The 25,664-nt window shown below is 36.0% G+C and overlaps 1 protein-coding gene across 3 annotated transcripts; it reads right to left on the bottom strand.

The window, feature by feature from the left end:
- Positions 1 to 13,984: 13,984 nt before the first annotated feature.
- On the bottom strand, positions 13,985 to 20,407 carry LOC121268238 (outer mitochondrial transmembrane helix translocase-like). 3 transcript variants are annotated; one of them, XM_041172410.1, is made up of 14 exons: positions 20,148 to 20,407; positions 19,602 to 19,756; positions 19,194 to 19,355; positions 18,508 to 18,638; positions 18,200 to 18,344; positions 17,802 to 18,073; positions 17,042 to 17,166; positions 16,418 to 16,461; positions 15,963 to 16,094; positions 15,710 to 15,787; positions 15,397 to 15,479; positions 15,181 to 15,303; positions 14,555 to 14,615; positions 13,985 to 14,442 (listed from the first exon to the last, which is right to left on the bottom strand). In XM_041172410.1, exons 1-14 carry the CDS (start codon positions 20,263 to 20,265, stop codon positions 14,251 to 14,253), a joined length of 1,821 nt encoding a protein of 606 aa, XP_041028344.1. In that variant the 5' UTR covers positions 20,266 to 20,407; the 3' UTR covers positions 13,985 to 14,250. The 3 variants fall into 3 exon arrangements, with proteins under 3 accessions (XP_041028344.1, XP_041028345.1, XP_041028346.1); XM_041172411.1 differs by having other exon boundaries at positions 19,602 to 19,704; positions 20,148 to 20,405; XM_041172412.1 differs by lacking the exon at positions 19,602 to 19,756 and having other exon boundaries at positions 20,148 to 20,404.
- Positions 20,408 to 25,664: the final 5,257 nt, after the last annotated feature.

The following is a 25,664-nucleotide window of genomic DNA, read 5'->3' on the forward strand; positions in this document are numbered from 1 at the left end:
GCTTTTGTTAACATTTTCTTATTCTTTTATTCTTTTTGGAAAAAAAGAATAACTACTTATGCATGCTGAAGTAAAGAATCAAAGATGTCTTTTTTTTTTAATGGATAAAATAAATTTATTAATAAAGAGAAATATATTAAGACGTAGTTATCCCAACAATTACTTCAAAAATAGGTCATGTAAAAAGGTTAAAATGAGGCCTTTTAAATTTCAACATGATATCATTTAATACTTTTGAAAGAATGTAGAGAGATATATATATAGAGATATATATATATATACATATTATATAATATAAATATAATTTCTGATCAGTTTTCTCTGAGCCAAAGTTATATATATATATATATGAAAATGATGTGGAATACATTCTTGATAATTGCCGGTTGTAACTAGCACAACACATATAAAAAAATGATTTTTCAGACCAAACTATTATTTTCGGCTAAATTTTAGTCGAATTAATTAAAGCAATCTTGAATGAAAATTTTGATATAATGATCTATTGCTCTGTTGGATACTCATGTAGCGAGTTGTACAAAGTTAAATTTATTGTTTTATACTAACATATTGATACACGTACATTTCAGTCATTCGTGTCGAAAGCATAAAGGCATCGAGATTCATCTCCATGACTTTATGAAAGGTATAAAATTATAAATATGTTGAATTGACTTGATTCTTATGCTAAATTAGGGGTATGCTTCCACTTCGAAAAAATCAGATTGCCCACATTCGACTGGGATCGATCGGAGGGATTTAAATGATATACTTACATTTAAATTTAAGCTTGAAGTCAGAGCTTGGAGTTCCAATCAGAATTGAAGTGGGATTGCCCTATTTAGATTGGGTCTGGCCCCACGACCCAATATCCAAGGCCCAATTTGAGATTTAGATTGGCTCACTCCTGATTAAAAATATTTAAAAAACATAAAAAAATGTAAAAAAAAAATAATTGAAAAATCTAAAATATTGTAAAGAATAAGTTAAAAAGTTGAAATTTAAATACAATAACTAAATCACAAACAATACAAAAATAGGTGATTTAATGTGTGCAAACGATAAATTTAAATTTAAAATTACAAATTCGCAATAAGTTTAAATTTACAGCATTCAAATATAAATAATGTCATAGATTTGATTCAAATAGCCACAGTCTCTCGAATCAGTCCTGACAGCTTATGCATTTGAGTCGATACTCGATAGTGATTTTCTGCATAAAGTTTTACTGATCAAATGTACTATCTTGTTTTTAGTCATTTAATTATAAATTTCTAAACCATCAATCAAGTGATACATGACATAGAATAAAACACATTATGAACTCACCTCCTCCTCCTTTATTTAATCAATAATTCTATAGGCAAACGGCCTGCATACCGTCGCGACCTCATGGCTATCAGCAGAATTTTTATTATTTTTTTTAAAAAAAGATAGACAGACAGAAACAAAATGAAAGTGGAAGGAAATGAAATGGGTAAGCTTTGTCTTCGCCCGAGCTGTCTTCTCCCGAGCTTCGTCTTCTCCCGAGCGTCATCTTCTCCCAAGCTTCATCTTCTCCCAGGCTTTGTCTTTCTAGTTTGTGGCTTCTGTGTTGGTGCAAGAGCGAAACCAGAGAGTGGGAGTGAAGCATTCCGTCTGTGGTCGCCGTCGTGGGTGAAGGATTCCGGTTGTTGCGGTCACCGTCGTCACACAGTCCAGATCTCTGAGTCGCGGTTGTCGTCGTGGGTGAGAGAGAGGTCTGCAGTCGCCGTGAGAGATCCACTGTGATTCGATTCTTCAAGACCCAGTCCTCCGATTAATTTTAGTGACATTCTTATCCATTAAAATCTTATACTGATTTTATTACACATTCAACTTCCATCTCTGTCAAACTTCATCAATGTGCCTAAACTTTGTCAATCATTTTGTTCTACCTTTTTAATGTCTGCTTTACTTTCTCAGTTTTTTTACTAGATAATATATTCTTTGTTTGAACTCAAATCAGTCATTTCCTAGTCCCAAACAAATTAAATTTTCATCCGAAAAATCATGGTGACACTACATTATTCCAGGGCAAACAAGCAAATTAGACTGCTAATATAAAGGTTAGGCTGTTAGGGATACTCGATAACCTTTCAGTAAAATTACATAGGGTCTACACTAAAGAAATCAAGATCAGTAAAAGAGAAAAGCAGCTTTGCCCTTTTACCGATTGCTCCAACAATTTGTTTTTAATGTCTGTGTATGAACTCAGTAGAGTCATCTATTTGTTGTCATCATAGAGGCTTCCACATTCACATTGAGAAGCTGCTTTTTCATTGAAGGCTGCCATTCATTATAGAATTATTGTTCATGTAAAGTTTCTTTGAATATTACTTTTCTTGACTTGTCAAATGTAAGAGATTTTTATTTGAGATCAATATTTTTGTTTTTTGTTTTTTCCATTTTGATAAGGGTGTTGCCGCTCTCTCACAAGGGATGACCATAATGTAAAAGAAATTAATTGTTAAAGAAGGTGTAGTTTTTTATTTTTTATTTTCTTAAGTTTCTCTAAATTTGGTTTTCCTGGCTTTCCATTTGGTTTTCTCTAAATTTGGCCATAATATAGATTGGTTTTCTCTTACGGAGCTTAGTCTTCATCTTTTCGATATTGTCGAGTATCTTCTCAAACTCTTTTTCATTCCTTAACAGTTAATTGTTTCTTTCTCGAAGTTGGAGCTCAATCTCTTGATTACTATCTGCTCACTTGAAAAATTTACAGTATGGTAATCCCTGATCATTTTATACATATATAAAAAATATTAGATGTACAACATATTAATCACTATAATTTAAAAATGTTAGATGTACAAATAATATAGTTACCTCTATTGTACTTTGGACACCTTAAGAAGAGTCGTCTTGGATTTCTTGTAATATTTGAGTATCTTAATGTGGCTTCGACCTTATAGAAGTAAAGTGATTGTCCTAAAGTATGTTTTGCAAATGATGAAGAAGACATTGATGATGATGATGACATTCTAAGATGATGTTTTATAATTTGTTACATGCGAAATCCAAAAAACAATATGGATTAAACAACTTTCATGACTTCTGTAGAACTTGTTTCCAGCACTTCGAAAATGGCTACAAGTGAACCAACAAAGTGAAAAGCTTACGAGCTAATCAAAGTGCACATGTTCTAAATGTCTATGAGTCATTGTAAAATCATGGAGCAAATTAATTGGGCTCTTGTTTCATAATTAACGGACTTGAGAAGATTTATATCACCTCACTAAGATGATTATGATTGCTGCAAATCATAAAATTATAGTGTTCCTAAACCCAAAATTTGAGATCAATAGAATGAGTTGCCCATAATCCAAACTAGCCAACATATATGAGAAACAAAAATTCTATAGCCAATATAAGAAATTTTAACATTATATATGAAACATACGACAACTCCTAATTTCAATCAGAGAGGACAAACAACAATGAAAGGAAAATCTCACCTGAAACTCCAAATATATAAAAAGTAGCAACAACAAAGTCGTGAAGACCAAAACCAAATAGACCAAAACCAAATTACACAACTTCTGCGAAACTCATACCAAAACCAAGATCAAAACTATACATATACTAGCATTGCAGGTGACATGCAAACTTAGCACAAGTAATAAAGCTATTGAAACAGCCTAAAATAGTTAGGTTACCTTGCACTAACTTGTTCTTAGTCAAATGTTGGAGCGAAGTGTCATTATAGCATAAATAGTAACAATTATTTGTGTTTCTCGCATGCACGTGCTTGGAGAATACGAAGACGAATGGGATTTTAGATCTGGGTGGAGAAGACGAAAGGGATTTCGTGAAGAAGACGAAGGGGCTTCATGTGTGTTCGTGGATTTGTGGAGAAGACAAAGGCGGACTGTGGAGAAGATGAAAGGGCTTCGTGGGCTGTGGCTTCGTGAGGTAGTGGCTTTAGTGGAGAAGATGGAGATGATAGGAAAAGACGACCATGATTGGGGGTTTCGACGAGGAGAAGATGAGAACGATGGAATGGGGGTTTCGTTTGGGAGAAGACGAAGATGATGAGGAGAAGACGATGGGGCGGAGGGAAGACGATGGCTTCTGTGTTCATAGGGATGGAGGTTTCGATGGGTCGAAGATGAAGGACCTCAAGAACTCTTTGATTTATTGGATTTTTGTTATTTTATTTTATTTTTTTAAATAATTCGATTGACGTCAATCACAAGGTTGCGGCTGGGACGCAGCCGATTGCCTATAGAATTATTTTTATTTAATATATATGTTTTGAAATCATAAAAAAAAAAAAACAAAAATAGCCCAAGTGCCAAAGTCAAGAACTTGACTATCATGGTGGTGAAACCAAATGCCCAATGCTATGAGCCATGTACGTAGTCCGAGCCATGGCCTTGGTGCTCTGTCCGAGCCCCGAACCATTATGTTCAAGGCTTTAGGTCCTTCCATTATAGGGATGTGCAAAATTTCGAGAATTTCGACTCCGTCCGACCTCCGCTCCGACGCCGACTCCGACGGAGTCGAAGTTGTCGGAATTCAGAGTCGAAATTCGGAACTACTCTGAATAGTGATTCGGAGTCGGAGTCAGAGTCAGAGCTCCATGTAGCTCCGACTTCGACTCTGAATTTTTTTTTAAACCCAGCTGTAAAACGACGTCGTTTTACAGCTGCGTTTAAAAAAAAATTATTGAACGACACCGTTCCACTTAATATGGAACGGCGTCGTTTCATATGTCTTCCTAAGGAAGCCTTCTCCTCATACGTTCTCCCCTTCTTCTTCCTTCTCCAGTTCTTCTTCTTCTTCCTTCTCCCTTCTCTCTCGCGTCTCCCGTCCTAGTGACTGAACCATCCCTTCTCTCTCGTGTCTTCCGTCCCAGTGCCAGCGTGCCTCCGTTCGTCGTTGCTCCTCCGTGCCGCCGTTCCTCGTCGCTCCTCTATTCAGCTTCCACCTACGGTGAGCCCTAAATTTAATTTAAGCACGTCTCTTATGAATTGGAGCCAGCAGTTGTGATTCTTGTGAATTGGTTGTATTGCATATTCAATATAGTCCCAACACGGCGCTCAAAACCCTGAATTTTACATTGTATTGCAGACTTGCGCTCGAGTGAGGTGTCGAGCGCAAGTCGAGCGCACGTTGTATTGAACATTGGCTCGAGCGCCACGTCGAGCGCAAGTCGAGCAAACCTCTCTGGATGGATTCTGCTCGAGCGCCACGTCGAGCGCACGTCGAGCGAACCTCTCTGGATGGATTCTGCTCGAGCGCCATGTCGAGCGCATTTCGAGCGAACCTCTCTGGATGGGTTTTGCTCGAGTGTCACGTCGAGCACACGTCGAGCGAACCTCTCTGGATGGGTTATGCTCGAGCGAACTTCGAGCGCACGTCGAGCGAACCTCTCTGGATGGGTTCCGCTGAGTCGAGCGCAAGTCAACCGAACCTCGATGTAATAATACATCGATACAATAATATATTATGATACAATAATACATGTCCTATTGTATAATACAATAGTCTAGTTTATTTTTAAACTAATTTTTTACTTCTAATTTAATTTTTTCAGCTTCATTGATTGTGATATGGATCCTAGACATAGTGGAGATGATCGTCCACAAAGGGATGTGGCGGATGCCAATGCTACAACTCCTACACCGGTGGGTACTTCCACCCCTAGAGCCACATCTAGGGCAGCTACATCTAGAGCAGCTACATCTAGAGCAGCTACATCTTGTGCGAGTAGTCGACTCCCACTCCCAGTTGATATAGAGGATGAGGATATGTTCAATGAAGAGGAGGAGATGCCCATTGAGCAAGATCAACTACCACGACCTTCTAAAAAGAGGTCGTGGACATGGGAGCATTTCATCAAAATTCTTGGTGAAATTGCGAACCCAGTAGCAAGATGTCATTACTGTGGATCACTTTGTGGATGCCATTCGAAGAAGCAAGGTACCAGTGTGTTAATAGCACATCTAAATGGTTGTCAACGATATAAGATAACGAAGGGATTGCAAGCCACTGATCAGACCAACCTCAGTTACCAAACTTCTACAGCCACTGATGGTACACAGACTAAGAAATTGGTCATCACTCAATAGTGAGAAGATGTTGAGGGACATGCTTGCAGAGATGATAATTACTGATGAGATGCCATTTACCACAGTCGAGAAAAGAGGCTTTCGAAAGTTTCTAAATTTTGTTGAGCCACGATTTCCCATTCCATCATGGTATACAGTGATGCGAGATTGTATGAAGAGGCATGCGAAGGACAAGGAGGAGATGAGGAAGATGTTTATTACCACTGGCCAGAGAGTGTCTTTTACGACTGACACATGGACTTCCATACAAAACGTCTGCTACATGTGTATCACAGCACACTACATTGATAGTGAGTGGATTTTATTGGTTTTAAAGAAATTGTGGATCATAAAGGTGCATCCATTGGGGCGAAGATGGATGATTGTTTAAAAGACTGGAGAATTCGAAAAGTGATGTGTATTACAATTGACAATGCCAGTGCGAATGAAACAGCAATTGATTGGTTTAAGCGGAACACGACGGTGAGAGATGATGTCATTCGGGCCCACGAGTTTATTCACGTTCGATGTTGTGCTCATATCATTAACCTCATAGTTGTTGAGGGATTAAAAGAGGTTCATGATTCCATAACCCGAGTCCGCAACATTGTACGATATGTGAGGGGTTCCACTCAAAGGCTTGCCAAGTTTAAGGCAATAGCAGAAGATCTGAAAATTGAATGTTCTAGTATGCTGTGCTTGGATATTCCGACTCGATGGAATTCTACATACATGATGTTGGATGTGGCACAGAAGTACCAAAAAGCATTCGAGCGGATGAAGGTCGAGGATGGGGGCCTGAGGTATGCTTTGTTGGAGCCAGCAGGACAGGGGCTCGGTGCGCCTGACGCATATGATTGGACCAGTGTGAGTTATTTTGTTGAATTTTTAAGAACTTTTTATGAGATAACCATGCGGCTATCTGGATCCAAATATACGACTGCGAACTCATTTTTCAACGAGCTCTCGGAGCTTCACTTCCAGTTGGAAAATAGTTGTACTGACTCTGCTGGATTGTTATTTGCTATGGCTACGAGGATGAAGATCAAATATGATAAATATTGGGGGAATATTGAGAAGATAAATAGATTGCTATTTGTGGCTGTGATCCTTGACCCCCGAGTTAAGTTGGCCGTTCTAGAATTTTGGGTAAATTCCATCCTTGGGGCAGTGAAGGCTGCAGAGTTTATTAAATTGCTAAAAAGTGATGTTGATGACTTATATCATCACTACAGTACTAGTGCTCAGCCTTCATCCGCAGTTGGTAGCTCCTCACATTCGAGGTCGACAGGATTGACAGTTTCCTCAGGTGATACTGACCCATCTGTAGGGGTTAGAGGCAATCGTATTATACAGCAGTATCATCAACTCATGTCAACAAGAAATATTATGCATTGTATATCTGAGGTTGAACGATATTTTATGGAAGCTGTCGAGGCACCTAGTGATGTATTTCAATTATTAACTTGGTGGAAAGTTAATTCCTCCAAGTATCCAGTCCTTTCCCGTGTGGCCCGAGATGTGCTAGCCATTCCTGTCACTACGGTTGCCTCAGAATTGGCATTTAGCACTGGAGGTCGCGTGTTGGATGCTTATCGGAGTTCATTGTCACTGTCAACCGTGGAGGCCCTCGTTTGCACACAGAATTGGATAAGTGAAACGCCTATTGGACTAGATACCGTTGGCGTTGATGCCGAGAGCTATAGGCTTGAATCGGGTAAGTTTATATGCTTTTAAATGATGATTTAATTATTTTTAATGTTTCTAACTTCTAATTTTTATGATTTTATAGATCTAATTGTGAACCCTAACATAATTACCGATGATTGAGAGTCTGGAACGGACGCTACTTGAGAGTTGGGATGGAGTTGAGAGAACCTCCTTTCTTGGTAAGAATCAAATTATTCTTTTACTGTATTCAATTTTTTATTATCAATTTTTTTTCATCTATTGATTGCTACTTTCTATCTTCATTTCAGGCATGACCAATGGAACAAAAAGTATTTGAGTGAAATCCGTGTTTAATCGAATTGTAGTTATATTTCAAATTATAGTCATATTGTTATTATGTTATAAATGAGACTGTTATAACTTATGGCTACATCATACATGTTATTTACTTTTTAAACTATTTATATAGTTATATTTATGTAGTTATATCCCGAGCAAAGACGTGAGATAAGTACTCTTTATTCTATAATTTCTATTAGTACTTATCCATCCTCTCTCAAACGTTTAGAATTTATTATCCAACTGAAATTAATCGAATTATAGAAATTCGTACCATCATTCTTTTTTATAAAATTTTAAATTTATGTAATTTTCAACTCATGAGTCATGAGCACTTTTAATGCTAAATTTCAGGCGGACATAAAACAAATTAAAGATATAATCAAAATTCAGTAACAAAATCAGAACGAATATTTAAATTATTGAAAACTCTTGAATAAACCAAATATTTGTAGATCGTTTCACTTTTAAAAAAAATATATATGTTGCTCACTATCTGAAACGAAATTGAACAATAAAATTTAAATAATAAAAAAAAAAGAACAAAATTTCCGAAATTGAGTTCGGAAATTTCGTTCGGAGTCGGAGCTCCGACCTCCGTTCGGAACTCCCTCCGAACTCCGATCAGAGTTTCGATCGGAATCGGACTCCGACTACGTTCGGAGTCGGAGTCAGAGGGGAAATTTGGCTCCGACTTTTGTCGGAGTCGGAGGTCGGAAATGACAACTCCGACTCCGTCGGAGTCGAAGCCCACCCCTATTCCATTATATGCGGATTTGCGAGGTTCCTGCCGTCCTACTCCTACACGTGGCATTTTGTTGCAGTAAGGAAAAAAAAAAAAAATCTTTGTGTTTGTAGTTTGTAAAGGAAAAGAAATTATTTAAGTTTTCTATTTTGTTTTTAAGGCTACGTTTGCCCAATGAGATGATATTAAATATTTTATGAGTAATAATAATAAAATATTAAATAATAGTAAAATAAAAATAAAAAATAGTGACAAATAAAAAATAATAGTAAAATCTACTCAAAACACTCCACTGCCCAACAGAATCTTTTCGTGACCTTGTTTGTAAATGAAATTATAACTTTGGTAAATTTGAATCCCATTCACAGATGGAGTAAAAGTTGTCAATGCCTGTGAGTCCCCCCTGCATAATTGTAATCTTTGTTTTTCATCATTCTCATATATCATAAATAATATTTTTTATTTATTTAATTTAATTTTTTTAAAACTTATTAAATTATTTTATTCATCATTTATATATTACATATTTAATAAAAAAAATAATGCGTAAAAATGATGAATATAACTTTTTAATGATTTGTTGCAATTTGAAAAGCCACGTGAAAATAGTAGGTACCCATAGATCTTACCAATGATTAAAACACAGGTTTGTCCACAGACATTTAGGTCAGGTTTATTTTTGCTGTTCATATTAGATAAGTTAAAATAAAAATTAAAAGTTAAATAAAATATTATAATAATATAATTTTTTAATATAATTTTTATTTTAAAATTTTAAAATATTAAATTAATTATTTTATTTTATATAAAAATTTTAAAAAATTATAATAACTAGATAACATAACGAGATTAACCGTAAAAATCGAAATGGTTCAGTATCATTCATTTATGCATCTTCTGTATACCTCTCTGTTGTCACATCTATAACAGCTAATTGTATTTATTTTGAGAAATGCTAAAGTTATCAATAAAATAAAATAATTTTAATTTTAATTTTGATTTTTAATTTGAGATATTTAAATTTAATAAAAATTATTATTATATTTAAAATTATCTATTTATAATATTGTTAACCTATTATTATTCATTTATTTTTATTTAATACATATATGTTTTGAAATCATCTAAAAAAACAAAAATGGACCAAATACCAAAGTCAAGAACTTGACTACCATGGTGGTGAAACCCAATGCCTAGTCCTATGAGCCTTGTACGTAGTCCGAGCCATGGCATGGGTGCTCTGTCCGAGCCCCGAACCATCAAATCATCATGTTCAAGGCTCTAGGTCCTTCCATGCTATGCGGATTGGCGAGGTTGCTGCTATTATGCTGTCCTACTCCTTACATGTGGCATTTTGTTGCAGTAGAGACAAAATGAGTAATTCTATACGATTACGACTTCCCAGTTCCCAACCTCCGCACACCCATACTTTCTCTCTTCACATAAAATGTGGTATATGAAAATTGTGTAAATTATGAGAAATTATGTAGATTTTTTTAATAAAAAAATATTTCTTTGTGTTTGCAATTTGTAAAAAAAAAAGAAAATATTTAATTGTTAATTTATTTTTACAGATGAAATGAGATGAATTGTAATAAAAATTAAAAATTAAATAAAATATTATTAAAATATATTTTTTTAATATTATTTTTATTTTAAGATTTGAAAAAATTATAATAATTAAATGAGATGAGATTAGATGAGATGAAAATTTTTATAAAAATGAACAAGACCTTTTTTGTTTTGTTATTAAGAAATAGCTAGGCTAGATAAGTGTCCAAGACACCACCTTCGATACTAAACGCCGACTTCGAGATAACCGTAGTGATAAAAATTGCTAGTACATCCCTAGTTATTTGTGAAAGGATTAGAATCTTATCAAAATTTACCTTCCACAAAGTCAATATCTGGAATGTTTTACTAGGTGCTTCGACATCTTTCATAAAGTAACACTCAAGATCAAAGACTTACACTGCATAATATTTCTCGATACACGATTTTGATAATATCCATCAAAACATTTGAGTTGTGTGCACGTGTGTCATCTAAGGAAGATATTGAGCTGGTTAGGCGTGCGAAGTTACCACTTTCGGTTAAAAACTGACCACTATTGTTGTAATGACTATATAAATCATCAATATCACATTTAAGCTCTCTAATAAATTGATCAGGGTCCTCGTCATCGAGGACATCCCAATCCAAAATTATACAATCGCCAACTTATATCAAGGGTTAAGGATTGCGAACACAAATAATAGTCTATTTATCTTCTCAACATCCCCCAATATTTATTATATTTATATTTCATCATCATAACCATAACATTCAACAAACTGACACTGTCAATACAATTCTGTTGCAAGTGGTCATAAAATCCCGAAAGCTCCTCGAAGTACATGTTTGTAGTAGGATATTTTGTCGCAGATATCAGCATAGTTATGTCATAAAATAACTTCAAAAATTGAACAAAATACCTGACATTGGCCCAATCGATTGTGTCCGGAGCACTAAGCCTCTTTCTCCCCACAACTGACTCCAACAAAGCATACATCATGCCCCCATCCTCGACTTCCATCCGCTCGAATGACCTTTGGTACTTTTGCACTACATCCAACATCATGTATGTAGAGTTCTATCGAATTGGAACGTCCAGTTGCAACATATTGAAAGATGAGATCTCAAGTTATTCGGCTATTGCCTTAAACTGACGGAGCTGTTGGGGGGAAGCCCTCACATATCTAACAATGTTCCGGACTTTAGTAATAGAATCATCAACCTCATTCAACTCCTCAGAAACTATGAGGTTGATGATATGAGTACAACATCGAACATGGATAAACTGGTGCTAATGAATGATATCATCTTTTATTGTTGTATTCCGCTTGAACCAATCAATGACAGTGTCATTCACACTGGCATTGTCAACCATGATACAAATAATTTTTCTGATCCCTCAATCCTTTATATAATCATCCATCTCCTTGCCAATCAATGAAGCCTTGTGAGCAACAATTTATTTGAAGCCAATAATCCATTTTTGCAATGTCCACTCACCGTCAATAAAGTGGACTGTGATACACATGTAGCCCACATTCTATGTAGAGGTCCATGTATTAGTCGTAAATGACACTCTTTGTCTAGTGGCAACAAACATTTCCTTCATCGTTGCCTTCTCCTTGGAATGCCTCTTCAAACGATCGCACATCACCGTATATCGTGAAGGCATGAGAAATCGTAGCTCTTAAGTGTGCACAAATTTCCAGAAGTCTGCTTTGTCAACCGTGGTAAAAGGCATCTCATAAGTGATGATCATTTCCGCAAGAGCATCCCTCAACATCTTCTCACTGTACTGAGGGATTGACAACTTAATTTGCATGCCATCAGTAGCCGTAAAAGTCTTGTAACTCAGCATCGTCTGATCAGTTGCCACCAACCTTTTGTGTATCTCATATCGTTGGCAGCCCGTAAGATGTGCTATTAATACTAACGTGCCTTGCTTCTTCGAATAACAACCATATAGTTGCCCACAGTAGTGGCATCGAGCCTGCGGGTTTTCGCGGTCACCGAAAATCTTGGTGAAATATTTCCATGTCCACGACTTTTATTACTAGGTCGTGCTGGTCGATTGGTCTCAACATTCATCAACTCCTCCTCCTCATTAAGCATATCAACATCTTCTAGATTTATTATGACTCAATTACTTGCATGTGAGGTAGCTGCTCTAGATGAGGGTCTATGGCCCAAAGTACTTATCGGTGATGCCAATGGCTATGCCGTCATCCTTTTGTGAAGAATCACGACGAGATGGTGTAGCATTTATTCTTTGCTTTGCGAAACATGGTAGAAAATTATTTGAAATAATTAACAACCGTCATTTAATATGTTATGAAAATTATCTACACATTGGAAACACATTGAAAAGGAAAAACATATGTGTTTAATTGTGTTTGTGATTTTAAAAATAAAGAAAACACAAAAACTGAACGTCCGCTTTAACCACACTCGAGTGAAGGCTCGAGCGAACAATTTGTGTGAAGTTCACTCGATCTACACTCAGCGAATAATCTTTGTGAAGTTAGCTTGAGCTACAGTCGAGCGAACAACCTTTGTGGAGTACGCTTGACCTACACTCGAGGGAACAATCTGTATGAAATTCGCTGGAGCCACGTTCGAGCGAACAATCTGTGTGAAGTTCACTCGAGCCATACTTGAGCCGGTATCGAGCGAACGCTATCTGGAATAGGGGTGCTACCCTCATAGTGCGGGGCGGGGTGGACCCCCCTCAACCCCGCATGGGAGTTCCGCCCACCCATGCGGGGGCAGGGCGGATGGACGTAGGGTAGCGAGGGGCAGGCCCCGGCAGCCCACCCCTAGTCTGGAACCAAAAATATTGATTTTTCTAAAACCTAAATCCTCAATTCTTAAATTTAACAACCTAAAAATCAAAATCAATGAAATGCAAACAATAAATCATACACATTTCACAATTTTGAAACCATAATGTGACAATTTATGGATTTTGGAACCCTAAAATTAAAAAAAAAAAAAAAAAAAGAACAAAAAAACTGAGTTAGTGAATAAACTTGCAAATAATTTTTGGTTTAATGAATTTTGAAAGATGGCTCGTGATGGCAAACGGCAGGGAGGTGAAGCACAATGTGTACAGGAGAGGTGCATGGTGCAAGGCGTTGTGAACAGGAGAGGTGCAAGGTGCGAAACAAAAATTGCGAAAATGAGGGGGAAGTAGGGAGTCCTGCGTTTTGGACTCTCTTCTAAATGAAACGACGTCTTTCCACTTCAGTGGAACGACGTCGTTTTGATTATGTGAAATTTAAAAATAACTGTTGTTTTGATTATGTGGGCTCCTGACTCTGACTTCAACTTTTGAAAACTTTGATTCTACTAGAGTCGGAGTGATGTCAAAACTCAAACGGAGTAGGAATGCGCATAATTTTTACACACCCCTATGTTAAATGAAAGTTAGGGATATAAGAAAGAAATGTTATCCCCATTATAAATCTTGTTACCCTTAGTCATTGTCGCATCCGAAAATGTGAATAAAAATAGAATATTTAAGATGAAAAATAGTATTGTGTAATGTTGAGTATTCTCTAACATCTTCATAAGAAAGGCACAAATACCAAGAACATTGACATCAAAGGGAGTTTGCCGTTCTCATTTATGGGTAATGTTATGTAAGGCGTTCTCTCTCATTTTTTTTTTTTGGCTTTATTTATAGTAAGAAAACAAGTCAAGAGTTACTCTATGTTCAATCATATGTTTTTTTTTTTGATAGGTATGTTCAATCATATGTAATCGTATGCACCTACAAAAAACATTTATGAAATACAATAAAATACAAAAATTCTCCAAACAAAAATATCAAAGCTATCCATGTAACCTGTCTCCATCACCCAAACATCAATCCACCACTTTCATCGACATAAAATCCAGCTGAGGGTTCTTTTTTAGAGGATTAGAGTTTTGAATCTTTTGGTCTGCAATAATGCTCAGTAAAGCCTTCCGCCGAGTCATGGCACTCTCTATGTATTCTTGCAAAGGTGGAAGAGACCCTTCTTTTTCTCCATCTTTACATGCGTGTCCTCGAATTATCTATCAGAAATCATGATGGGATTGCCAACAATGCCATGGGGATTAGATAAAAGAATGAAAAAAAAAAAAGTGGGTCTAATTTCTTTTGGAAAATAAAGAGCTCGATTGTTACCTTTGATGCCCACGACCTCTCGGCTTGTTGACATACATCTCTAATATCCCTTCCAGACATTCTGAAATGGCAGGGGCCAGATGAAAAAGTCACAAGAAAATTAACAATAATGCGCGCACATGGAATGCATACAGCCAATCCCATGGTTTTGCCAAGTTGAGGAACAAAGGGCACAGACTGGTCAATTTCAATTTAAGGAGCGATTCTTACTATATAAAAGAAACAAGGAAAAATTATGCTAAACTTTCCTTAAGTATCATCCTTTTGCAATTCGACGTGACATGCAAGAATATGTATTTTAAGGATTTTAAATTATCAAAATACTGCTCCGGAGGGAAGAAGGCTTGGAACAAGGGAATGCACTTTCAGGATGACATTTTAAGTGCACCAGATCCACAGAACATAAACTATTTTCCATCCATTTCAATACTAGAATAATAAAAAGAAAATATATGGTGTAATTCTCCCCTTGGCAGATTAATGCGGTGAAACTTTTAAAAAGAAGAAACAAATAATAGCAAGCAGATAATTGGCAAGTTGAATTTAAGGCTTTATGAAGCCTGATCGAACTAAACTAGAAGAATTCCAAAAGTTTAATGGATCACATGGTAACAAGTCAAACTTACTCTTCTGTCACTGCAGATAATTCTTCTAATTCACTTTTTGTTAGGTGCTTTGCATACTGAGCAGCTATTTCCTGACGATTTTGCCGATCAGGTAAGCCAAAAGTAATCATTGAATCAAAGCGACTGAAATAACAAAGATAAAACAAAAGTTAAAACATATTCTAGACAGATCCCAGTACACTTGTCAACTACAGGGGAAAATGTGCACCAACTAACCTAATTAAAGCAGGATCGAGGTCTTGCTTTCGATTTGTTGCCGCAATAACAACCACTTTCTTATCCTGTTCAAATCCATCAATCTGCATGGAAAGACTTATATGATATATCGAAGGCATGGCAATAGCTGTGTAACATCCAAGAAGTTTAGCCACATAATATGTGAACATAAAGTAAAACATGACATGGATATCCAGCTGAGCAAACCCTTTCTTTATAGTCTTCTAGAAATGACTTTTAATGTTAGAATGACAAGCCAAATGGTCCATAAGTATCTGTGTAAGCCATAAAGCAATGGAAAAACCAGATTCACCTGTCGCAACAACACCGATAGGATTCTGCGTGTAGCTTCATGCATTTCATTATCACGAGCTACAGCAAAAGAATCTATCTGCAATAGAAATGCTCGGTTACTAAGAAATTAAACACTATATAAACAACCAGACAATAAAACATATAGGTGCACCCAATAAAAATGAACAAGCAAGAATGATGCACAAAGAATACTATAATCTATTGCACAGATATATAGAAAGCTATTGTTAAGCAACAAACACTTCAGTTACCTCATCAAGAAAAATGATAGCACCGTTAGGAAGCTCATTAGCAAGTGAAAACACTTTTCCTAACAAGCGTTCGCTTTCACCATAGTACTTTGACATGACAACCTCTAGTGGCACATATAGCAAAGGCACACCCTGCAAAAGAATGCTACATGCTCATTCTCAGTTCGTCAAAAATTGAAGTATAAAGAGATGGAAAACAAAGTGATTCAGCTTTTGCCATGACCAATCAAAATCTTAAACTATTCTGTGGGAAATCTTTTAAAGCTTGTGATTTGATTTCATGTGCATCCTTATCCAGACAATTTGTCAATATGCTCTAGCTTAAAGCAGCAGGCATTTGACCCACGTGCCCATGCAAGCCACATTTGCAAGTCTTCAAAATTATCTACCACCTAGGCAAATGATTGACGGCACTCATATAATCATCCCCCCTCCTCTCCCAAAACAAAGCTTACCGCTTGATTAGCAATAACACGAGCGCAAGATGTCTTCCCTGTACCTGAAATTGAACATGCATTACCAGTAAGCTTGCTGGCATCTAATCTGAATGTTGCGATGAGAAAAAAAGTCATGTCAATACAGTTCTTATTTTCAAATTTAAAAGGTAAGCAAAATAGTCCAAAAAATGCGGTGTAGAGTTTTATAAAGTTAACAAAGTGGGAGAGTCCCTAAGTCCCCCCATCAAAAAGCAGAATCATTTCAAATTTGATGTATTTGAAAAAGATATGCTGACATATGCATCAAAATCCTGTGTAGCAACTGGTGTTTTGATAAATTGTCCCCGGGAAAATAAAGGGAGAAGAAAAAAATAGGCTTCACAAGTTGAGAAGCTTGCTTTTGTCCAATTTAACCATACTTTTTTCATATCCACAGGTCCAATTAAAAAGCTTATTCCTTTATTTCTCTTTCCCATGAAATTAATTTGGATGCCTTTGTGCCCAGCTCATTTTAGTTTCTATGCATCTACAAAAGACTTGCCACAACATTTTATAAAACTGATCAGGAGGGGAAAAGAATTCTGTATATATACAAGTAGATCAATTCAAACTCACCAGCCTTTTATGGATAAAAGGGCATACCTGGGGGACCTTCAAAGAGCACAGCTCTAGGCCTGTTTGACTCGAACTTGCGCCGGGTCCCGCGAGCGATATCATCATATACTTCAGGACTATGCAGAGCCAACAGTATTGTATCCTCTATCTCTCTAGACAAGCAACAATCAAAGATAGGGATACATCATCACTTGCATACAGAGAAACATATCTAAACAGCAAACAAATGTACCAAACAAAAATAAGAGATGTACTGAGTAAGAGACGTACTGTGTAAACATGTTAACAGGATAGAATACACAGCAAAGAATACATGCGCAAATAAATTCAATCAACATATTGACCACACATGCACTCTTTGGTCGAGATCATAAGAAAATGGATAAATGAAATATCAAACTAAAACAGACTCTTAATTGATTTAGTTTTACTGGCTGATAGTACAGGCTACACGCAGTCCTTTCAATGCATGTAGAGATGTAGTCAACCTGCCCCACATGGAATACCAAGATATGCCACTCCGAAACATTGCTATCTATATAATTCATTATGTGAATCAGCAGCCATAATCTACTTCAAATTGTTAGAAGAAAAATAATTCTTAAAAAAGCAAATAACTGAATATTTTTGTTACTGGTTGCATATTCTTAAACATGGGCCATGAGATCCTACATCATTATGATTATAACGCTTCAAGTTTTCATTGCCTGTTACAAACAGAATAGGGTACAAAATTTGAATAAAAAAGTAACAACAATGAATGCAACACACCCAAGTCCTCACATACCTTTTTTGCTGATCGTATCCAGCAATAGTGTCCCATGAAATCTCACTGTTTGAGGAGTAACCACGGGCTTCATTGAGTCCATATATTCTAACTCCCATGGACTCAAGACTAGCAACTGATTTTTCTGCAGATGGCACCATTGCATTACCTCCCCTGGGTTTTCTTTCTAAGGTCTTATTTTGTTTCAACTTTCCACCAGCTAATTCTAAAACAGATACCAAAGCATCAAGCTCTTTGGGGCTTAAGCTCCCCTTCTTCATGAATTCAATTTCCTGCAAGTTATGAATTTCTCATAATTGACTAATTTTTTTTATTTGCGATATATAAGAAATGCTAGAAAGCAGAGATAGAAACGTCGTAGAATAATGGTTTCATCAGCTAGAAAGATGACTACTAACAGCTTTTTCTGAGCTAATGAGCGAATGAAATATGAGGATGCATAGATCTCCATCATGTGAATTTATATCTTTCGAATCCCCCACATTCCCTTTAATTTCCATCTTTTTCTGTGGATGAGTAAGTGTTAGTTGCCAAGCAACTGCACTGCAATAAATCACAGTCACCAGAAAACATTATTTAATACACTTCAACTAATGCCCGTGACTTAAACACAGATACAATCATTTAATTGACTGCGACATAAGGTGAAAGCTCACAATTAATAAGGGCAAAAAGAAAACTGAAGGACACTTAATGCTAACTCAACCTGTCCCAAACACGCAATGACATATCTGAACCACCACCACGGTCTTCAACTCTCACTCCAAGATGTGAAACAAGGTTTACAATCATTTGAGAAACTTCACAAGCAGGAGGGACTTGGAATTTGATGGTGACCTATAATGCAACATATGCTTATGTTAAATATATCTTGAAATACTTTCATATTATGGATTTTACACAAAAGGAAAAAACTCTATATCAAACGCATAAAATCTGCCAACAGCTTTTGCAGCTATTTTACTTGAAAAGAAACCATGTCAAGACTTACTTTGCAATTAAAGAGAATGTATTTCAACCTCATATAAATTTTACCAAAGACTTCACTTCCAACAATTAACTAGATACACGGTTGAAGGGATAAGAGATGATCTCAAAGAAAGTGGTCATCTTAGAGAAGCATTTTTTTTTTTATAAGTAATCTTAGAGAAGCAATTTAAGATGGCTTTGCCATGATATGAGATAAGAATTTTGCACCTCATGATATAGTGGGAGTAGAAGAATTCATTTTTTAACTAAGTTTTTCCTTCGACATTAGTAATATTTTATTTCCCCAAGATTAAAGAAATATAAACGCTTACAGCTAAATGAGTTTACAAGTAGTATTAAACAGACAGCATTAGATAACCCACACTCAAAGCCCTAATATTCTAAAGGAGTAAATGCAACAACCTGCTGGCCCTTAACGGCAACAGTAAAGCGGGGATAATAACCATGTTGCATTCCTTTACTTCTAAGTAACTCTTCAATCCGCTGTCTCTCTCTCTTGGCAATTTCCTCCAAGTCCACATGCCCTGGAGAAGATTCTGATGGCAAAGTAGGTTTGGCAGGAACCTGGAGAATTCACAGTAAATCAATTCAAAGAATGCAGCTTCAACATAGAAAGTACTCGTGGAGTGCACAAGTGTCAAGAAACCCACGCAAAAACACACACACACACATACAAACGGGGAATTCGTGCAGCACTAGTTGTTTTTTTTTTTTTTTAAAATGAAAATGATAGATCGAGGGAACATTTTTGCTGTTGATGTCTTATTACCAACAAAGGAAACACATGAAAAGAAATTAATTTACACAAACCTCATCACCATCTGAGTAAGCCATGTCTAGCACTCCAACTCCAAACAAACCAGCCAAAATGGCTGGAAATATAGAATACGGTCTCCAAGCATCAGGTGCCGATCTGTGTGGTAGAACTTCAGATGCATTAGAATGACTCTGGTGCTCAGCAGACCCTACATATTTCGCTACTAATTATAAAATTATCAATTATATAACAATAATCAGCATCTTATTCAATAAAAGCAGAGAGAATTAAGACAGTGTGAAAAAATCTGAACATTACTTTAAACTGAACCTATAACACTTTCATGTGTATAAAAATACGCAAAACCACTATATCTAGTAGAAAATCAGTGTGATCTACAAGTGTGAGTGTGACAGAGTCAAGTGGCACAACCGGTTTCTTGCATAACCAATTCGAAACGAAAAAAAAAGATGCAATTTTTTAAATACAATTTCAAACACAAAATGGGCGTTAAAATCACACGGATAACGAAAATTATAAACATAAATAAAATAAAAAATCAACAAAAATGATCGAGGTGAAGAGGGAGGGAAGCGTACGGTGGTAAAAGCGGCGAGGAAGGACAGGCGAACAAGGACGTGGATGGGTTACGTTTTTCGGTGAGGCAACAGCGCGCCATGCCCGAGCCATTCTCACAAGACGCCCCAAAACCGCCATGAATGCTTATGAGTTCTGGTAATATGATCTCTCTCTCTCCGTCCCCCGTTTATGAGTGCGGGATCGTGGCGCGGGAGGCACCGTGGGGTGGGTCAGTCGGTGAACACGAGGTCTAAGCCGTGTTCACACTTTTTAAGTATTGTGTACATGCAACTTAAAACACTTGTTCATTATTATCATACCCATTATACATATAATTTTTTTAATTTTTATTTATAGACTGTGAGTAAGGAAAATAAATTAATTTAGAAATAAAAAATAAAAAAATAAAAATAATATGTGATATGTGGAGCTGAAATAACATAGATAAAACAAAAGTTAAAATATATTTTAGACAGATCTCAGTACACTTGTCAACTGCAGGGGAAAATGTGCTCCAACCTAATTAAAGCAGGATCGAGGTCTTGCTTTCGATTTGTTGCCGCAATAACAACCACTTTCTTATCCTGGTCAAATCCATCAACCTGCATGGAAAGACTTTTATGATATATCAAAGGATCATTTTTCTTTTTATTATAAACTTGGTGAGTAGAGTTTATAAAATTATTTCAAAATTTTTTACTATAGGTTAAGCTTGGTAATGGAGCAAATTATTCCAAAACCTCATAATGCTTTTGTTCGGGGATACTTGACTCAGTTCTTATACCCAATAAATGCTTAGATCATAGGCTGAAGGAGGGCATACCAGGCATTCCATACAAGCTTGATATGGAGAAAGTATATGACCATGTGAATTGAGATTTTCTCTTTTACTTACTTGGAAAGTGTGGCTTTGGTGATAGGTGGATTTCATGAATTTGACATTGTGTTACTACCGCTCGCTTTTCAGTGTTAGTTAATGGCACCCTTGCATGTTTCTTTAACAGTTCTCGTGAATTGTGGCAATGGGACCTGTTGTCTCCATTTCTTTTCGTTATTGTTATGGAGACACTTGGCTGGATGATGAAGACAGTTGTTGATGGTGGTTTTTTAGCAAGATTTTCGGTGGGTAATGGTACTAATGGATCTATCATGATCTCACATCTTTTATTTACAGATGATATACTTCTCCTTTGTGGAGCGGATCTGGGCCAAATTCAAGCTTTACGAGCACTTCTGTTATGTTTCGAAGCCGTGTCGGGGTTTAAGGTAGACCTTGGTAAATCTAAAATATTGGCAGTGGGTGTGGTGCCTAGCTAGAATCAATAGCCTAGTAGATCTCTGGGTTATAAGGCGTCTTCTCTTCATATGAAATATTTGGGCCTCCTATTGGGGAAAACTTTTAAGGCTATAGCTATTTACGACAGGGTTATTAAGAAAGTGGAGAGAAGTTAGTTGGGTGGAAACGGCTGTATCTATTGAATGGGGTGGCTCACAGTGACCACGAGCACTTTATCTATTCTTCCAACCTATTTCTTATATCTATTTCTAATGCTTGTAGGGGTGACGAATAGGATTATGGCTGAGCATCAACCGGATCGGAGTCGGAATGGGTAACCTCCGACTTCGACTCCGACTCCGCTTGACTCCGACTTGTCGAAGCGGAGTCGGATTTTGGGCCTTTTTTTTTTTTGTCTTTTTTAACTTCATATTTGGCCCACTTTTTTTTTTTTTTTTTTATTTAAAAAAAAATTGTGTGGGCTTCCAAATTTCAATTTTTTAAAAATTACAATCTAAATGAAATAATTCACTTTTGGTTATAACAAAAAATACAACTAACTAAAAACAAGTAACGTAGTAACATGCTGTCAAAAATAAAAATAAAAAAATAAAAAGAAATTCAACATTTTCTAAGTGGAAACTGCAAACCAAATTAAATGTTCCTATCAAGGCAACAACAACAACATATTACAAATTTTCAAATGCATCAAAATAAATTAAATTACAAACTTAAATGCCTGACAAATGTTGCCAACAACAATAAAGTAAATGTTACAAATTTCCAAACTTGGTGAAGCATGTGAAGAACTCAATGGTGATTTGCTCCACAACTCAAAATTTGGACTCTTGTGGATTGTTGACCTATTTATGAACTAAAAGGCAGCAGTTCAGTTAGACCATGAGAAATATCTGAAAACCAAAAAATCAGAGATGCAACAAATGGCAGTCTAAACAAGGTGGGAAAAATAGGAATTACTGTTGCGGTAAAGTCTCTAATTGATGAGAAAGATCGTTCAAATTTCTATTTCCAATTCCAACAAAACAACAAATCCAATTAATCAACAACCTTACTGATAAGAACAACTTTAACAGCTCAGGGTAAAATTCCAAGAAAATAGTAAACAATGGGAAGCTATTAAAAAAAAAAAAAAAATCCCTACTCAGAATCTTTTGATCTTATCCATTTTAAAAGGAAAGACTCATAATTGCCCCTCTCATTTTTTTTTCACTCGAGAAAGACCCAAACTATACACACCAAAAGATTTGGGATTTTGAACCATATGTTTAAAATGCACGAATCTCTATAACAAAGTTCCAATGACCCATTGAAAAATAATAGGAAATGATAAGTAATAACTAAAACTTCCTAAAACTACGGACTTCTTAAAATTACAGATGTCCTAAAGATAGATTCATATATAAAAGAAATTAAAGGATTGTTGGATAGTAACTCAAACCTCAATCTATCAAATTGTCAATCATCTTCATGAAGTAAGCTGGCCATATAAGTGGTTAATTCTACATTAAGATGTTAAAACATAGGAGGTTAGTATCACAAAAGTCAAAATCAGCATATATAACAACTTAAAAAACTTCTAAATACATTACCTGAGTCTAACTTTTAGCTCTCCGCATCATCAATGGTATTCGAATAATTTTGACTCAAGTATATAGGAGTGGACTTCAACCAGTTTTGCGCGCATACAAGAGCCGCTATAGTTCTAAGAGCTAAAGAACTCCTAAATGGATTTTGGACACGGCCTCCAGTGCTAAATGCCGACTCAGATGCAACGGTAGTGATCGAAATAACCAAGATATCTCTTGCCATTAGAGCAAGAACTGGATATTTGGTAGAGTTGACTTTCCACCACATTAACTTCACCATTGCAAGTAGACTTAGATCTAGTTACACGCCCACCACCAAACTCTACATATTGTTCATACAAATATTCCATATCCCTCTTGAGGAGTGCAACAAATTCCATATCTCATCGCCCAATGTTTTGTTAAACCAATAAGTTTGAGTAACCAATTTGTATCGTGGATCAAGAATGGCAATAATAAACAACAACCAATTTATTTTTTCAAGATCACCTCAATATTTATTATACTTTATCTTCAATCTCAAAGCCATTGAATACAAGCGTCGATTATTATTGTCACAAAAAACATTCAAGCTTTTATGAATATTAATAAACTCTTGAAAATACAAATTTGATGTGACATATAGTGTACCATAAATAAGCAAGGTGACGTTATAAAACACATGAAGAAACTTCGAAAAGTTTCTTATGGTATCCCAATCATCTGCCCCAGGAGCTCCTAGACCTTTGTTTCCATGCCCATCCTCAGAAAAATATACTCGTGAGTAGGGATCCTCATCAAGTAAAAGTTGGAAAGCTTTTTGATACTTCTCAACCACGTCCAACATAAGAAAAGTCGAGTTCCATCTAGTAGGCACATCAAGACACAAGAAACTAGAATATGAAACTTTTGACCTGTAAACACAAGACTTGAAAGTGGCAAGTCTTTGGGGAGAAGACTACACATACTTAAATCAAATTTCACATACTTAATCAAATTTTGGACCCTTATGATCGAGTTATCAACATCTTTCAAACATTTACTCACTACAAGGTTTAAGCTGTGTGTTGTACACCTCATATGAATAAACTCGTGCGCTTCAACACAATCCTCACTTCCTATTTCCCTTGTTCTCAACCAATCAATATCGAAGTCGTTAGAGGTAGCATTGTATATCGTAATTGTGAGGATTTTGTCAATGCCTTAATCGAGCATACACTCCTCCAACTCCTTCCTAATCGTTACTCCCTTGTAGTTGCTAATCCAAACAAATGAAATGATCCACTTATGAAACTTCCAACTACTATCAATAAAGTGAGCGGTCAGACACATGTAATTAATATTTTGGATAGAAGTCCAAATGTCAGTGGTCAGGCACAGTATTTGTTTGATGGTTGAAAACATTTTTTTCAAATTATCATTTTCTCTCAAGAATAACATACAGTCACGCATTACGATAAATCGAGAAGGAATAGGAAACCTAGGATCAAGGATTTAATGTATTCCCAAAACCCTTGACAATCCGAAAAGGTAACCCATCCACTATCACCATCCTAGCAAGGGCAGCCCGAATTTTTTTCTCATTATACTTGGTTATCCCTAAGCTCTTTTCCCCTTCTCCTCCTTCACTTCTTACTTCCGGGACCAAGAATATTTGACTATTTTTCAATTTATTTTTACAGTTTTTGGGGTAAAGTTGGATGTGTGCTTTCATGGCCGAAGTGCCTTGCATTTTGTGATGACATTTCCACTGCTTCCCAGAATGGTTACAAGTAGCTATAGAGTCTTCGGGATCACAATCAGATATTTTTGTGAAGTGGATCCATACCTCATAGCTCATACCTATTCTTAGAATTTCTATTACCAGGTAGAGGGTGAGGGTTAGAACAGAAGGCACTATGAGTGCCTATTGAAGAGTCTATTGGTTCGCTAGACTCTTCAAAGATGGGACTGGGAGTATCAATAGGTTGTTTTGGAGATGGGATGCGAGGTAAACTATCAGCTGTTGATGTAGGCGTGCTTGTGCCTTCTATATTCATGATTTAAGAACTAGAATACAACAAACAAACAAAATAGTACGGTTAAGATAGCCCCAAATGCACAATACAAAAATATTAACTCAACTTGGGTTGTTTTAGTGATTATTAACTCAACTTGAGGCTGTTTTAGTGATTTAAAACAACCCCACATGTTTATGTTATTCATTCAAAACATCCCCACAAAAACAGTCTCGAAAACACAAACTGAACCTACATTCCCAAACAGCCTTAAAAGTAATTAAATCATACCAACATTCCCAAAAAAGTTACACAGCCCTAACTAAATTAAATTTAAATCATACCAACAGTCCCAAAAACATAACATAATTGCTACTATAACAGAACATAATTTTTAATATTCATATTCATATAACAGAAACATAACATAATTGCTAATATTCAATTGCTAACAGAAATATTTATTGTTACAACCAAAATGGTAATTGCTAATATTCATTATTCATATAATAGAAACAGAACATAAATCTTATGTCTATAATTATATCCAATTTTGTTTATTGTATAATGATGCTACTATTTATTATAAATCTTATGTCTATAATTATATCCAACGGTACAATATATTATAAGTAATTTTATTGATTAGCATAAATGAAATGTAAATGAAAATAGAGT

This window comes from Juglans microcarpa x Juglans regia, chromosome 5S (assembly GCF_004785595.1).
Source record: "Juglans microcarpa x Juglans regia isolate MS1-56 chromosome 5S, Jm3101_v1.0, whole genome shotgun sequence".
NCBI classification, from domain to species: domain Eukaryota; kingdom Viridiplantae; phylum Streptophyta; class Magnoliopsida; order Fagales; family Juglandaceae; genus Juglans; species Juglans microcarpa x Juglans regia.